The 18,174-nt window shown below is 39.7% G+C and overlaps 1 protein-coding gene across 1 annotated transcript in view; it reads right to left on the bottom strand.

The window, feature by feature from the left end:
- The window catches only part of fras1 (Fraser extracellular matrix complex subunit 1), a 203,055-nt gene that overhangs the window by 46,113 nt on the left and 138,768 nt on the right, over nucleotides 1–18,174 (bottom strand). Inside the window, exons 27-35 of the mRNA XM_017705134.2 lie at nucleotides 16,628–16,898; nucleotides 14,780–14,864; nucleotides 11,964–12,284; nucleotides 9,301–9,460; nucleotides 8,694–8,869; nucleotides 6,128–6,244; nucleotides 5,323–5,437; nucleotides 3,176–3,313; nucleotides 1,483–1,515 (exon numbers count right to left, since the gene is read on the bottom strand). Coding sequence (XP_017560623.2) covers nucleotides 1,483–1,515; nucleotides 3,176–3,313; nucleotides 5,323–5,437; nucleotides 6,128–6,244; nucleotides 8,694–8,869; nucleotides 9,301–9,460; nucleotides 11,964–12,284; nucleotides 14,780–14,864; nucleotides 16,628–16,898 — 1,416 coding nt within the window. The remainder of the gene's footprint in view (nucleotides 1–1,482; nucleotides 1,516–3,175; nucleotides 3,314–5,322; nucleotides 5,438–6,127; nucleotides 6,245–8,693; nucleotides 8,870–9,300; nucleotides 9,461–11,963; nucleotides 12,285–14,779; nucleotides 14,865–16,627; nucleotides 16,899–18,174) is intronic.

Here is an 18,174-nt window from a genome sequence, read left to right as displayed (position 1 = left end):
CTGATGGACAAGTTTGGGTTTGGCGGTTGCCAGGAGAACAGTACTTGTCTGACTGTATTGTGCCAAGTGTAAAGTTTGGTGGAGGGGTGCAAGGTACATAAAGACATGGATGAGCCAGTTTGGTGGGGAAGAACTTGATTGGCCTGCACAGAGTCCTGACCTCAACCCGACAGAACACCTTTGTGATGAATTAGAGCGGGGACTGTGAGCCAGGCCTTCTTGTCCAACATCAGTGTCAGAAACCATCAGAAATGCACAAATGGTCAAAAATTCCCAGAAATACACTCCTAAACCTTGTGGAAAGCCTTACCCGAAGAGTTCAAGCTGTTATAGCTGCAAAGGGTGGGCCGACATCATATTAAACCCTATGGATTAAGAACGGGATGTCACTCAAGTTCATATGCCTGTGAAGGCAGACGAGCGAATACTTTTGGCAATATAATGTATATGTTTTGTCATCTGTCCTGGTATTTTGTTGCAGTAAACGTCTGAATACATCTGGTGAAATTTCACGTTTTATTGATTTCTATGTGAAAATAAGCAAACACATCCTCTATAGAGAACAAATAATTATGGCATTTCATTTATTCTCAATTTCTATTTATTTGCTGTTATAACATATCGGAAATTTGGAATAAAACATAACATATAAAAAGTAATAAATAATGTTTTTTACAGGCCACATTTTCTGTTTTATTTTTCCCCCAATATGTTTAATTCAGCCAATAAACTGTTATTCTGCATTACAATGTGTGTACTCTGAGATTTTCACTTAGAAGATCAACACAATGTAATGTGATCTGACTTTATGCTGGGCACCAAAACTTTTGCATATGACTGCATTTTCTCAATAGAATTCAATGATAAATCTGCTATAAAATGATTAGTCAAAGCACTAATTATCAGATGAATCGATTATCTGTGTAGTTGTTAGCTGCAGACTTATTTCATATGGTCCAGTAAATTGGACATACTGGATTTCACTGATTCCCGGCTTTTGAGTGATGATGTGTGTGCATGCAGGTGATAGTCATGGCTCTAATGTGCAGCTACCATGAGAGGATGATGGATGCACAGCTGTATCTCCTTGTCAGAGGGAATACAGAATAAGATGTATAGTGTGACTGGGAAGAGGAAAGAGGGGGAAAGAAGGGAGGAAGAGGAAAGAAGGAAAGAAAGTCATATCCCATGGAGAGGGCCCCATAAATAATAACCATGGAAGCAAAAGGTGAAGAGGGATTAGGTTACTGTGTGCAAAGGAATCAGAAGGCAGAGGTGAATGCAAAGAGCGAGAGAGGCAAAGAGCGAGAGAGCGAGAGAGGCAGAGGGAGCGAGAGCGAGAGAGAGAGCGAGCGAGAGCGAGAGCAAGAGAGAGAGAGAGAGAGAGAGAGAGAGAGAGAGAGAGAGAGAGAGAGAGAGAGAGAGAGAGAGAGAGAGAGAGAGAGATACAGGGGCGTCATAAAGGTCTCTAAGGCAATATACCTGTAAAATGGAAGTTCACTGAATCTGGCAGGCCTAGAGAAATGAAACACTATTAGTCTGGGGGAATAGAAGCGGGTGGTTACTTACACACACACACACACACACAAACACAAACACACACACACACACACACAGAGTAACCAAAGCTCAGTGAGCTGCAAACAAAAGTCAATAACTCAATCATTCCAGAATGCAGCCAGCGCACAGTTTATATCACAAAGGTAAAAGCAGAAACTGGTCCAGTTTGGTGTACTTTAAACATTATTACTCTCTTTTCAGGCCACATTTCACCACAATAGCAATTCCTGTGCTTTTTGATGCCCTCCATCCATGTCAAGCTCTTCTGTGGGTAAACACAGTACCAGTCAAACATTTGGAAACACCTGAATAAATATGTCTTATATAATCTTGAATACATTTTGATGTAAACATTTATTATCACGCACTCAGTATTTAATTCCAAGACAAATATCATTGGAGACACTGACGTCAGCTCAGGTTCAGATATTCAGAACTCAGATATTATTACACAATAGAAATTTGTCTTTAATTTGCTGCAACACATACCTACTTACATCTATACAATCAATACAGCTGAGTACGGCAGACCTATAGAGTATCACTGAGTAGCCTAACTTCATTAAAAAATGTAATAAAAATCTGCTTTAAAAATCAAGTTGCATTAAAACATATTTAAAAAAAACTCTTGTGTAGTTAATCATAATTAATCACACTCATCTGACCCTACAGACAGATTTTTTCCATTTTAAAAGCAGCACAATTTTATAGCTATATGAGTGTACAAAACCAGAATGTATTTACTGCTTTTAATGATTTAATAATGTTAACTTCACATCCGTGAAAATAGGGTCAGCGTATGGTCAGTGCAGGGCCAACATAAAATTAGGGTGAACGCAGATTCCAGTTTTCATCACTGATGTCCAATGAGAGCAACAACAGCTCCAACTCCTGCATGACTATAGCCTCTCACCCTCAAACCACGATATGACATCTTGTTTTAAGAGGAACTAGATCTTTCCACTTTGTTCCTGCTAGTTTTGGGCTTGCTGCTCATCAGTTTATCCATAATTTTCCCACATGCACTGTAGTGGGGTGTGCTGGATTATTGACATTGCCACATCTGCGCTCTGTTTTGCTTATGAATGATACTTCAGACTCATTGTGATTCCGTGAAAAGCTAATTCACAGCATGATAGTAGCTGGAAATAACTTTGGTTTTGGTACGAGAGCATCAGTGAAGCTTGCCAATGGAAAGCTATATTTGACTGACATACAACATGAAATTACAGATGAAGGGCCAAACTAGGATAACATTATTTGGCATCTTAAAACATTATTTGGTATCTTGGTAAAAAGTTAATTTATTAACTTTCACATCACTAGTTATTTCTTAGCTTTAATCTGGTCATTTTTAAATGTGAAAAATTTAGGTTTTTGTGTCCGAATGTTTGACAGCTTCTGTCGGGCTATCCTATGTTAGTAACAGTAGAAAGCTTAGGCACCAAGCCAATGGTGATGGTAATGGTCGTGTTCTGCGCTTTGAGGATTACAGAAATACCTGACTTCAAATCATAGGGGCTTGTGTACCCAAGTGTACCCAACCTAACATTTGTGTAATGCTGCAGCAGAGCTAAATTGAAGCAGGATGTTCTTTAATGCTTTAAAGACCTACCAGTGAAGGAGTACTGGTAAAGCTCCTGCAGGTGGGATGGAGCCTGTGGGGGTCTGTAGATGATTTTCCCAGCATCTACATCAGCTTGGGTGAAGAAGCGGACATGAATGTAGGGCCTGTCTCCATGCTCCAGCATACCTGTGAGAGAAAGTAACACAGCAATGAGCTACTGAAACTGTATGAATATGGACAGCATATATTACATTTAGCAGAGATAGATGATACACGATTCAGTACACTAAAACTTTATTTGAAGGTTACTTACACAGAAATTCCAAGACAGATGCATTAAGCATTGAATAACTTTTAAAAAGCGATACTTTTTGCACTTATCAGCATGTCACCTGTGAATGATGCTTAATAACAGTATTACAAATGAAACAAATGTCTATCACTTTAGTTTAGTGCCACTTTTGTCAATACAATGTCAGTTACTTCATAAAACATCTTATTTCATCCTGCACAGCCCTTGAGTATTGCTCGACTGACAGTACTCGAATATTATTACTAAGTCATTCACTTACTCACTCAGTTTAAAAAGGGGGGGGCACTCTAGTAACTAGACAGTAGCTAGAGTGAAAACAACTTTGTGTTAGCTGAAATGTAATGAGCCCATTCAGCATTTTGGACATACAAGAAGGATATGCTTTCTAGGACTTCTGGGGTATGACATGCTGGTGCTTAGCAAAAACACTTTGTGTCCTTGTTATGAAGTCCCTATGTAGGTAGTATTAACAAATATTCTCAAAGTACAACCCCAATTCCAATGAAGTTGGGACGTTGTGTAAAACATAAATAAAAACAGAATACGATGATTTGCAAATCCTTTTCAACCTGTATTCAACTGAATACACTACAAAGACAATACTTATTGTCTTAATGTTCAAACGGACAAATTTTAATGTTTTTTGCAAATATTCACTCATTTTGAACTTGTTGCCTGCAACACATTCCAAAGAAGTTGGTACAGGGGCGTGTTTACCACTGTGTTACATCACCTTTCCTTTTAACAACACTAAGTAAGCGTTTGGGAACTGAGGACACTAATTGTTGAAGCTTTGTAGGTGGAATTCTTTCCCATTGATGTACAACTTCAGTTGCTCAACAGTCCGGGGTCTCCATTGTCGTATTTTTCACTTCATAACGCGCCACACATTTTCAATGGGAGACAGGTCTGGACTGCAGGCAAGTCAGTCTAGTACCCGCACTCTTTTACTATGCAGCCACGCTGTTGTAACGTGTGCAGAATGTGGCTTGGCATTGTCTTGCTGAAATAAGCAGGACGTCCCTGAAAAAGACGTTGCTTGGATGGCAGCATATGTTGCTCCAAAACCTGTATGTACCTTTCAGCATTAATGGTGCCTTCACAGATGTTAAGTTACCCATGGCGTGGGCACTAACACACCCCCAGACCATCAGAGATGCTGGCTTGTGAACTTTGTGCTGATAACAATCCAGACAGTCCTTTACCTCTGGCCCGGAGGACACAACGTCCATGATTTCCAAAAACAATTTGAAATGTGGACTCGTCAGACGCAGTTGTTCACATCCTTGCTTGTGAATGACTGAGCCTTTCAGGGATGCTCCCTTTATACCCAATCATGACACTCACCTGTTTCCAGTTAACCTGTTCACCTGTGGAATGTTCCAAACAGGTGTTTTTTGAGCATTCCTCAACTTTCCCAGTCTTTTGTTGCCCCTGTCCCAACTTCTTTGGAACGTGTTGCAGGCATCAAATTCAAAATGAGTGAATATTTGCAAAAAACAATAAAGTTTATCTGTTTGAACATTAAATATCTTGTCTTTGTAGTGTATTCAATTGAATACAGGTTGAAAAGCAAATCATTGTATTCTGTTTTTATTTATGTTTTACACAATGTCCCAACTTGGGGTTGTACATTTACGCTAATTCTTACAGCCAATAAACTTCTTCAACTGCAGTTTACTGATATATTATTGATTATGCATAACTAACAAATCACTCATAACTACCATACCCTACAATAATGTTAGCAACAAAACTCTATTCTGTTCTACTGTGCTTTGTCCACATTTCCCTGGCCTTCAGTACTATTTGCTTGCGATGTAATGCAATGTTTTTATCAGACTACTCTGATCCACTGTGAGGTAATGAAGGTTTATATTACCTTGGCCTGAAGGTAGGGGTTTAGTAATGTTGAAGATCAGCTTGTTGCTTGGTGTCTCAGAGTCCGTGAAGGACAGAGCAGTGGGACTTATCAGAGTCACACGATCTTCCAGTGCCTAAATACACAGACAACATCCATGAGAGTCACCCAGACAGAACACAATGATGTCTGGAGATTACACAGATCAAGTGAGTTATTATTATATGTCTTAACAAAAGGCAGGAAGACTCAAACAAAGACTATGCTTTACTTAAAACACAGACCAAAAACTGGATCTTTTTATTATTACTGTTTATATTTTCTTTTATATTATCATAATCAATACAGACAGCACTGAAAAGCAGGAATAAGTAACAAAGAAGGAAAAATAAAACACTGGATCCCCAACATTTCTCTCTTATTCCCCATAGAGAAAGTAAAAAAAAATCCAACCAATTAAATGTTCCAAGGCGATTGCAAGGAAAGTGAGTGAATATGTGGTTAGAAAGTTGGACAGGGTATCAATTTAAACCAATTTAAAACGCTTAAAAAGGGGCCAGCATTTGACCTTGCTTGAGCACAGCTGTCCCATTTATATGATTTAGGGAGGTCAATGACTGTTCATTAACTGTCAAATAAACAATTCAATTAAAGCTACTATTTCCAAATAACCAACAGCTCTTATTTGAATTGGTGGAAGCTGAGGAATGTTTTATCATTGTATGCATGAAGGAGCAACAGGAAATTGTTTCTAGATAGGCCTACTAAACAGTGAAGTGTCTCCTGAAAAAAAGTTTTCTTTTAGGCTGTGTGTTCAGTCTCCTACTGTGATCTGTAGGTCAGCTCCCGGAGTTAGCTGTGGAAGGCCTGGAGTTTGAGGCATTATGCCAATGACGAAGGTCTGAGCATCACTCCGAGTGTCAGGGAAAGCCTCGCTGGACACCTGAATAGACAAAAACACACAAAGCTCATTTTATTTGCTCATTTTTTAAATGAGTGGATGGTGCTAAACCATTTCAAAGCTGCTTTATTTAGCATTCACCATGCTCAGTCCTGCTCAAACTAGATTTATCACAGAGAATATCTACAAGGTGGAAGAAAAACAACTTGACTCCTATATGATAAATCACTCATAATTACTTCATCTCACAGAACACTAGCCATACTCATACCTCTAAATTTTGCACATGCAGACTAGAGGACATGTTTGTTTCAGTTGAAAACCACCACTGTCTTGTTCTGACACATCATACATTTACTGCGCCATTTTATACGCCGAAAAAAAAATGCATCTGAATCACGCTGCTTGATTAGATCACGACTGCCATTCTTTAATCTGCAGTGAAGAAAGCACCCTTAGGATAGAAGGGAGAAGGAGAAAATTAGAGGAGAGGATTGTTTTTTTTGGCAAAAGAAACTATTTGTTGTGCCAAGAGCACAATTAGGGTTTGGGGTTACATCTCAAGTGCGTCTTGAGTGTTTACTTGAAAGGAATTTCATGTTTTAGACAGTGAAAAGGGCACAACTTCAGCCTTGTCCTCATCTGGGGGGCAAACAGGCTTTTCACATTTAGTGTACAATCTATTAGTTTTATCTAACACCACATTTAGAAAGTTAGCTGTAAATACTCATGGCAGACCACTGCAGTTTTCAGAAAGACGTAAGAGTTGTTTTGTATTGCTGATAATTTTATCTAATCATAAGAAAAAGGTCTGATGCAAAACCGCATTTCGTTGCTGAGGCCGGTCTAAAGACATACTGCTTTTGTATACTCAATAGCTTTTCATGCACTATTGGGCATAACCAACTAAGCTAACTTTGCAACTGTTTTCTAGCTAATTTTAAACCTTCTGCTCCAAGACTCTCAAAAGAGAATTCTATTGATTTTTCAACAATTCTGTGTAATTATATTAAGTAAACAAAGTCATTTAACAGACAGTTCCAAAGTCAGACCTGTTCACAGCAGTGGTGACTGGAACCAGACATCTGAAGCAGTTAATACCTCCAAAAGCTTTTGCACAAAACGTTACATATATGTTGCCTGGTGCCTAAAACGTTGGTTTTTTTTATCCATTAAAAGGTACATGCAGGGCAAAGTACTAGTCAAAAGAAACAGGTTTAGGTCTGAAACAAAAAATTGGCATTATACTGATGAATACATGACATCATAATACATCATTCACTTACATCTTTAGGTGTTTTGATAGAGCTCTCTTTGAATACTCTTTCAACACACTCCCAATCATCACATTCATCGACTCATGGAAGGGCCCAAAGCATAACCGATGCTACAAATATTCTTCTAAGTCTTGCATGCAATTACACATTTCCACCACAGAGGTCTCCAAATCTCCAAAACTTACACAGTGTAACTTTATGTACATGTTACATAAAAGGATCTTGTCATAGCAAATGAAGTTATATGAAATATGAAGTACACACCTGAATGTGTTTAATTCGTATAAAAACTCAATGCAATAAAAATGAATTTATAAAAGTTTTACTAGATTCTGAGGGGATGACTATCACTATCATTGAGGAAGGCAGCTGAGGGTGAAATCAGACAGCAGGACTAGAGTGTACACTGAAAGCAAACTGAATAGAAAGAAAAAAGTTGGTAAGGAATAAGACAGGATGTTCTTCTTTCAAGGAGAAACTACAACTGGTATATCAGTATATGCCTACTGATACAAAAGGTGGTAGTGTTGAAAAGATTTTGTTTGATGTGATCTCATTTGTTGAAATGCTCTGTTGATTACTGGACAGTGGAAGTCTTACTGTTCTGAACATCTATAAGATCATGATGTTCTCTAGTGGGAACATCACAGTAATATTCAATTAAATTTCTTCCAAATCAGCTTTACAGAAGTGCAGGTCCAGACACATAATGAGCAAGCTGAAGGTGAGTGTCAGAGAAAACTCATTAAGAGCATGAGGAAGAAACACTGGGAGAAGCCAAGACCATGTTACTGCGTTGATAATGTGTAGAAGTGATAAAGGATTAATGATGCTCATTTTTTGTAATTGTTAATGCATTTTCTTCAAAGCTTCTGTAGTTCCATCCCAAAGCCCAACTGCTTGAGCTCTGTTGCTATGGCTCCATAACTGTAGGCTTCTCACTGAAACATAGCTTTTAAAATGCATGTCCTATTAATGCTCTCATGACGAAACTAGATATTTTCAGCTACTGCCATGCCAGTTATTTGATTATGAGTCTGAAGTATCATCTACAAGCAAAACACAATACTGATTGAGCAATTTCAGTAATATCAGTAAGGTCTTCAGCAGATTACACTGAGTAGTGCCTGTGGGGAGAGAAACTAAAAGGCAACAGCAATGTGTTATAGAAGTGTGTAGTAAAATGTTGGACAGTGTGTGTCTCTATATGTTACCTGAAACTGAAAGGTATCTCTCTGAGTGCTTTTTCCGTAATGTCGGTACCACACTGTGCCCTCATTAACATCCTGTTGGGTGAAGGTGGTGGTGGGTGTTGTATCTCTGTCTTCAGGAAAAGCCTGCCAGGCTTCCACTGGACCATCAGCCGGCATGGGCACAAACACTATCTCACCTACAAACATCCAAAAACATCAAACTTACCATCAGACTGACCACTGTTTCTGTATACACTGCCCATTAAAGTTTCAAGGACAGCAAGCTTTTTTAAAATGCTTTGATAAATAAGCAGATTACCATTAATTTGTACCTTAGAGAAATCCAACTTATGCACTGAGTTTCTAATACGGGCATGACGCCGACTACAGAATGATGACGCGACTTAAGTGGTCCAAATCAAAAGAAATCAAGATGTCTCCAAACATTTGATGGGCAGTGAATTTTTACAGTACAGTTACAGACACTCTCTAACCTAAGATTCAGAGAGTGAACTAAAACCTCACCTCTCCTCACAAAGAAAGATATAGACACTTGACATCTAAAGAGTAGAAGAGTAGTCAAAGAGTAGTCGCTTCTTTCTCTATTAGAAGGAGCAATGTCCTGTACCGTATTGGGGCTGTCCACTGTCAGACTGGATGCTGTAGAGGATTTCAGAGTCGCTGGCTCCTTTGTACTCGGCCTTCAGATGCTTTTTAGACAGCTGCACCATCCCACCCTCTTTCACCCACACTTTAGGTATGGACCGCATATGAGGAGACAGCATGTTCTACAGAGAAAAAGCACAATGGTCATTAACAGAAAATGAACAGTATATAGGATCAGTGCACATCACAAAAATGTGTGTTATATCAGGTAATAACAATACACTAATGTAAAGATTATATTAATCTGATGCAGATATTTAGATGAACAGGCAAAAAATCCATCATACATTATTTACACATGGTTTCTGAAAATGCACAACAACTGTTATCCATAAAAAAGGAGAAAAATATATACAAAGCATGGTTGCTGGAAAAAAGGCATTTGACTCAGCACTGTTCAAAGTGTTGGGGCGATGCCCCACCAAGTTCTGATTGAGGTTGTGTGGATTAATTCGAAAAACAACATCGCATTAAAGACAAGATTTGCTGCATGTGGTCAGTGTTTATGTTACCATATTATGTGAAACTTACTAAATGTCATTGAAATATAATAGAAAATTTCTTACTGGCCTCATTAGGCTAGGATTTTATATTCTTCAAAAATTAGTTGGAAAATTTTGCCCCGCTACTTATGCTTGTGGTGCTTTCTCTGGAGGGCTGTGTTACTAAATTGAAGACCAAGAAAAGCTGAGTAGACTAACATCATTAGAGAAATCCGAGCCCTAAGAACACATCAGATTTAGCTTCCACCATCCATGCTAACAGATAAGCACATCCTGATACCAAGCTAGAATATTCACACCTCTTCACTGCACTCTATGATAACATTCTTTAGATTCTACCTGTGGTTATCAGCCCCTTTAGGAGTCGCCAAGGAGCCCCTTGCACTGGATATCATCACCAGCTTAGAAGATAATCAAAAGCTTGCAAGGGCGGTGAGATGAAAGCTCCGATGCGCTAAGGGAATACCTTGGCAGTGCTCCACCACAACTGCGCTAAGAGAAATTTTCAGCCTTCATTGCGGCTAAGATGTGATGAGATGTTGTGTTCGCCCTGGAAAGCTGCAACAGACTACTGTTCTCAGAATGTCTAACCGTCGAATAGCGGATTGTGCAAAAAAGAATATGTTTATAAATATAATAAACCAAATCATGACACTCATAAACCTGTACTGGAAGTGCATTATAAGTCTGCAAATGTGTTTCATTTCATAGAATACAATGTCAACAGTAATCGGAGTTAAAGTCTTACGCTTGCACATTCTCTCTCTGGACATCAAAGTGTTTGCAGAGCCTTCAAGATTTTTGGCTTGAGCTAAAATCAGGGATTAATCACTACTGCCAGCCAAAAAAACCCCGCTTCACCTCAGGAAGACTGAAAGCTAGGCGACTTCTCCCTGAAAAGCTAATTGAAACTAAGATTTTTTGCACTGATCCAGGTTTTCTCCTCTCATGAACGAACTCAATAAAGGACCTGCTCTTGTTACGAGAGCCAAGGCCTTTGCTCCCTGAACCGCAGCCGCAACCCGTCAGCTAATCACTAATCCATTGTTAGTGGCTGGCTTCAGTCACTTGCTGCTCTCGATCCCTTTCACCAATCACAAAGTTTGATCTGGTCATTAAGTACAAATGCTGCAAAATGTCAGGTCCCCAATAGTTTATAGTTCAAAGAGGGCTAACGGACTAACACTGAGTGAGTCAGTTTTACTGTTGAGCCTAATTACCCAATTTAACTATTTAGCCACATTTGTTAAATTTACCATTTAATCATATTAGTTGGTTTTAGCTTTTAACTATGTTAACCGTTTCACCATATTAGCCAGTTTAACCATTTGGCCATATTATCCAGTTTTACCTTTTGCCCATATTAACCAGTTTACTTATACCATACCTCACTCACTGAACTGACCAACAGCCACTTGTACTCCACTGGTCTGAAAATAACACCCAGAGTACCAGAGGAACAGAACAATGGAATAATAGAGGGGGTTATTTGATAAATGCACAGAAAGATACATGAACTAATGTATGGAGAGTAAGACTACAGCCTGAAACAAAGAAAAGAAAGACAAGGAAGGGATGGTGGTGTTTGGACCAGGACCAAAATGGAACACTTATCAGTCTAGACATCTTTAGGACTGACAGTGACACAAGCCTGGACGTGTTCCGGAAACTGATGGTACTTGAATGAATGAGAGGTGATGATAGCCTCTGTATGTGTGTGTGTGTGTGTGTGTGTGTGTGTGTGTGTGTGTGTGTGTATATATATTGGGGGTCTGCCAAATATGTCATTTGAGACACCCTTAGGTGAAAAGGATTGTGTCATGAATTGTATGCTCTTGACAGACATAACATTGGACTGATCCCAAAGGAAACAGCAGCAAATAGCAAATAAATCATCATTCTTCTCCTAACTCCTTCTTTTAAAACAGGGACACTTAATCTGGCTCCAAGAGACCCTCTGCCTTGAAGAGTGCTCCAGCACACACCTGATCAAGCACACACTGAGCTACATATTCTAAAATTCTTACTTGTTCCATAATTACCGCAAGTAATTTCACAAGTAATTGGCCAGTAAAAAAACCTTCTGCTGTATCCATTGGTCCAGCACAGGAACATTTCCTACCTTCTGATCAATGTTGACATGCAGTAGAACATTCTGATAGCTGTGTCCATCATTGATCTGCAGCAGCAGTCTGTCTTGGGCTCCACTGGTGCCATCATGGACATACTGCAGCTGTTCACGAGCAAGCTCTTCTAGCTTAAACTGGGTCACTTGGCCATCTGCATGAACTCGAGTGAGACGGCCATGATGTGGTGGGTCTAGAACCATTAGAAGGACATCTTGAGGGTTGTCGGGGTCCTCAATATGAAGGCTGGATCTAGTAAGCAACGCTGTCTCCCCTGGCTCTATGTAAATGGGTTGGTTGGTGACCACCAAAGGAGGCTGTGGAGGAAAGAGTAGGCAAGTCTGATGATTTAGGAATGCAGTTTACACTGGGCTAATTGGACACTACTTTGGACACTAAACATGTCTTAGCTGATTAACTACATATAGGATAAAGGGGAACTATTCCTTTTAAAACAACCATACAGTCTCTTACAGTGATCTGAAGGTCAGCTCAGTTGGAGAAGGTATTTCCTGAGTAAAAATGAGCAAATGCCTCATTTGAGTTTACATTAGCTAGCACGATTCAAGCATCTCTTAGCAGCATTATTGGAAAGAGAAAAAACAAGAGAATGAGGGATCATGGGGTTGGCTCTAAGCAGAAGGATGTTAATCTCTTTTCTTGACTGGCTTTTGCTGTGGGCTGCAGACCACCCAGAAAGATTTCACATTTCACAGCCAGAGACTAAAAGCAGACATGGAGCTAATTAAAATGGCCTTGAGACATTTCATCCAACACGATGCAACAAAGTGCTAAAGTGAAGTAAGGGGGGTAACCAGGGAGGAGCGTGAAGCATGAAGACTTACTGCAGGGAAAAACTGTTTAAAACCATGATGGTAATAATTTGTCATCAGTGGTCTGTATATTTAGAACTGAAAATGAGGCCGGTTATCTCCAGCTGTGGTTGAAAACAGAGCTGAAACTGCAACTCTTTGCCACTTGCACTCATTTACATATGAGTGCAAGTGGCAAATTAGCTGATAATTGGTATTGAATGTATACTCCAAATCTGGTGTACTTATAACAATGGAGTGGCTGCTCCATTGTGGACATTGTATATCCTAATTGGGACAATTTTCTTTCTGCAGTCCAACTTGACCTAAAAACAAACAAATCATGGGTGTGTGGCGTGTTTATGAATAAAATGGCATTATATTGACTATTTGGAATCACTAGTTTTTAAGAGCATGCAATGTGAAGTTGTGGTATGTAGGCAGGATCATCCCTTTTTAAGGTGATCTGCCCTTATATAATGGCATGACTACACTTACATGAAGGATAAAACAGAGCGCAGAAAATTACACCCAGGCTTCATACTTCAGGTTTGGTATACGTGACAAAACAGCCTACCTTCTCACTCCGCTTACAAATATCTGACACATAGTTGGTAAGCTTGTCAACACAGTCTTGATTTTCAGAGGGAATAGCAATATATAATTACATGCCTTCAGCATAGCTATAAACGTTTATATCATGTTTCCTAATGACATTACCTAAAGGTACTTTACATTACAAATAAAAAGCATAGTCCTTAAAATTGAACCTTGTGGGACTCCCCAAAAATGTTGCCATTTTTGAAGAATGATTTCACAATTACTGCAGTTCTTTGTAAAAAAAAAAAGGCTTCACATATTTTCATACATAAACATGTAGTCTAACAACAGTGTAAAATGACAGACATCTAAAAAAAAATTGTTGCACTAAAAAAGTAAAAATAGCTACTACTGCAGTAAAGCTAACCTTTTGTTGTATGTGAATTAATAATAACTGTCCATTATCTCTTAAAAATGTAAATACTTGTTTATTTTTAACGCATCACTGCTACTTCCAAACCAAACATTTGATTCTAGACCATGTTTAGTGATTGTACAAGTAAGTTGTTATTAACAGGAACACAGGTATACATGCTTTTTTGCAATGTGCTGCAGTAATCGTTTGTTTAAAAAACAGGGTGGCACAGAAAGAAGGGCCTGGGTTTGATTTCCTGGACAAATGACCATGGTCTTCTCTGTATGGAGTATGGATATTCTCCCTGTGTCTGTGTGGGTTTCTTCCAGGTGCTCTGGTTGCCTCCCACAGTCCGAAGGCATGCAGTCAGGTGGAATGGAAATGCTAGACTGTCCACTAGAGGTGGGGGGTTATGTTATGATGCTACAGTGGCTTCCAGTACAGAGAGATTGAGTTTCTCTCTCTCTGTATTATGTGCGCGCGTGTGTGTGTGTGTGTGTGTAGTAGCTGCACGAGGTCAGAAGACACAGCCAGTTCTCAGGGGATTGCAGTGTGAGCTGCAGTGATATATTTAGGAAATGTAATGAGATGCCAAGAAAGACAGAAAAAAGAGAAAAGAGGGGTATCTGTTCTTCCTAAAAATGTTCCCAAGCCCCAATCTTCTCTAAGACAGTATTCATTAGCACAGAGCCCCCATGAGTGAGCCTTAAGAAGTAACAGATCAAAGTGCAGAGGTGGAAAGTAATGAATCACAGCTATGGTACTTTCCCAAACATAATTAAACAGTAGTATTTCTACTTTTAAGAGATCATCCTAACAGCAAGTGTGTGATGTATGTAGTATTGCAGTGTCGCAAAGCCTCAAGTATGAACTACAGACCAGCTCACAGGTCCAAAATAGTTGGCTAAAATATTTATCTTCGATGTAAATCAATTTAGATTAGGACATATTTTTGTTTTTAAGCAACAACATATTTTATTTTTCTTTTTAAATAAACAACATGCTTTTCTATTAGTGTATGTGTACTGCGGGTATGTGTACATACCTCCTGAGAGACGGCCTGGACATTAACCGTCTGCGGCCGAGAGAACAGTTGTGGATCAGCTGCCCGTAGAGTGAACTGACCAAACCTGTAACATATACATACTTTATCATCTGACTGTATGAATATGAGAGAGAGAGAGAGAGAGAGAGAGAGAGAGAGAGAGAGAGAGAGAGAGAGAGAGAGAGAGAGAGCGCGAGAGGTATGAAGAGAGTGGGGGAGATAGCAAGGAATAGAGGAAGAGCAGAGACAGAGAGAATTCTTTACAAAACTTTGGCAATGCATGTGCTAATATTTGTTATGCCAACAAAGCAACCTTGAATTGAACTGAACTGAGAAAGACCAAAGAGAGAGAGAGAGAATAAAAAGAGATTAAGGAGAGAGGAAGATAGAATAGATAGATAGGAAGATAAGGAAAGAGATAGAAAGTAAGGAGAGATAGAAAGAGTCTAAGTGAGAGATAGAACAGGAGAAAATTAGTGAAAGAGAACAGAAAAGACTAAATGAAAAGAACATGAAGACAAAGAGGGAATGAAAAGCATGTGAGAGAGAGAGAGAGAGAGAGAGAGAGAGAGAGGTAAACCTGTAGCTCAGTAAGACACTGGCCTGATTTACTGTCTGACTCCTGTGGTTTACACATGTGTGGCTCGGCTCAGCACCGCACAGTGTGTGTGTGTGTGTGAAATGCTTCACTGGAGTAATTAAAGCTGACTACTCACAGTCAGCCACCCCACCCTCCAATACACACATATACACACACGCACACACACACACACAAATACACACTCCATCACTGATGAGGGTTGATGGTTAATTATGTCTCAGACACATAAGAATGCTCCTGCATTCACTCTGAAATAACATGCTGGATTTCTGATCCTTACGCAAGAACCACTCCTAAATATGTATGCAAATGTATTTCATTTAACATTTAGTGCAACTTAACTTCATATTTTGGGGGATCAAAAAATGCAGACACATTGTAGACATGTAGGCTGGACAAATTGGGGAAAATATGTAATTGTGATTTTTCTCACCTATAATGTGACTGATTTAAACTACGATTATCTTCTATTAATTAAACTCAAGATCTTTTTTTTTTATTATTTTTCCATTTTTTTCTGGCTTTAGGTTTGAATGCTGACTTTAATGCGTCAGACTGACAGTTAGTTGTTGTTGTGTACATAGCATGTGGTTCACTAGTCACTTCTGATTGGCTCTTCTACAGGCAGTCGCTGAACTACTTGTTATTAGGTTCAACTTTACTTAAGACTTGTTAATACAATATTGTTAATAATGTAAGCTAATATTTAAATCGCAACTCTAGTGAAAATTACACTTCGTTACAGGAAAATGACATTTCACATGTCAAAAACCAAGTGTGTTTACAAGTAATCATGTTTTCATGTTACATCATTTCATTTATTACATTTTAATACATGTGAACCCCAGCTTTTTCACGAGTGAACATACATTTTTTCATGTAAACACACTCACATGATCACATTTTTTCACGTGAACATGTTTTCACATGATCCCATATTTTTTTCCCTTTTTAACATGAAAGGTTTATTCACATGTGAAATTCATATTACTTTCTGTAAGAGGCTCTTTAAATTCAATTAAAACTACAGGTCTACACTAGAGGTCTGCTACCTGACCTGAGCATCACAAAAAAGGTTTCAGGCTGGGTTCAGGTCAAATTTTCCCATACAACACTGGAATCGAGTGAGGTGGCAAAGTCACAGGTATGACTCAGGTTCATGCCCATGTTGACCTCTACTGCACACTGATACAAACATGCAGATGGGTGCAAAAGTACTACAAAACACCCTTGCACACCCAACTCACTTGCTCTGGTCAGTGGTGTGAACGAAGCGCACGGCTCTGTTCCTCAGCTGTGCGAGGGAGAATGTGTCGTCTTTCCTCAGTGATCTCTCTTTATCCTCCTCCAGCACGACCAGGCGTCCGTTATTGGGTGGCTGCACCAACTGGAGCACCATGCTCTCTGATTGGCTGTCTGAGTCTTTGATTGACAGGAGTGCAGGGTCCAGTGGGGTCACTCCACTGAGAGGGACCAGGTGTGACCCGTTGATGTGGAGAGATGGAGCGTGTGTGTTTGCTGTGAAGAAAAAATTGAGAAGAGACCAGGTTAACAGTGCAATATCAACTATAAACAAAAACTACATATACTGCATATAAACTTTATATACAATACATATTAATAATATTACAAGTGCTTTTATACACTATATTGCCAAACGTCTGCCTTCACATGCATATGAACTTGAGTGATATCCTCTTCTTAATCCACAGGGTTTAATATGATGTCAGCACACCCTTTGCAGCTATAACAGCTTCAACTCTTCTGGGAAGGCTTTCCACAAGGGTTAGGAGTGCGTTTATGGGAATTTTTGACCCTTCTTCCAGAAGCACATTTGTGAGGTTAGACACTGATGTTGGACAAGGAGGCCTGCCTCTTTGGGATGAATTAGAGCAGAGACTGTAAGCCAGGCCTCCTCATCTTTATGTCCTTAAGAACCTTGCTTTCTGCACTGGTGCGCAGTCATATTGGATCAGGAAGGGGCCGTCCCCACACTGTTCACACAAATTTGGGAGTATGAAATTGTCTGAAGTCTCTTTGTCTGCTGTAGCATTAAGAGTTCCTTTCACTGGAACTAAGAGGCCGAGCCCAACACCTGAAAAAGAAGCCCACACCATAATCTCCCCTCTACCAAACTTTACACTTGGCACAATGCAGTCAGACAAGTACCGTTCTCCTGGCAACCGCTAACCCAGACTCGTACATCGGATTGCCAGAGAGAGGCGTGTTATTCGTCACTCCAGAGAACACGTCTCCACTGCTGTAGAACCTAGTTGTGCTGCTTTACACTGCTTTACACATTTGCGCTTAGTGATATAAGGCTAATTCTTTGGGATGAAAAGGCTTGGATGCAGCTGCTCGGCCATGGAAACCCATTCTAGTTAATCTGAAGGCCACATGAAGTCTGGAGGTCTGTAGCGATTGACTCTGCAAAAAGTTGGTGACCTCTGCGCACTATGCGCCTCAGCATCCGCTGACCCCGCTCTATCATTTTACGTGGCCTACCACTTTGTGGCTTTGTCGCTGTCGTTCCCAATCACTTCCACTTTGTTCTAATACCACTGACAGTTGATTGTTGAATATTTAGTAGCGAATAAATTTCATGACTGGACTTGGCTGGCTGCACAGGTGGCATCCTATCACAGTACCATGCAGGAATTCACTGAGCTCCTGAGAGCGACCCATTATTTACATACACCTGTGGCCATGGAAGTGATTGGAATACCTGAATTCAAAGATTTGGATGGGTGAGTGAACACTTTTGGCAATATAGTGTATATGTAAATGTGTGCAT

The sequence above is a fragment of the Pygocentrus nattereri genome, chromosome 20 (assembly GCF_015220715.1).
Source record: "Pygocentrus nattereri isolate fPygNat1 chromosome 20, fPygNat1.pri, whole genome shotgun sequence".
Lineage (NCBI taxonomy): Eukaryota > Metazoa > Chordata > Actinopteri > Characiformes > Serrasalmidae > Pygocentrus > Pygocentrus nattereri.
Note: the sequence above shows the minus strand (reverse complement) of the source record. Positions and strands in the feature narration are given on the sequence as shown.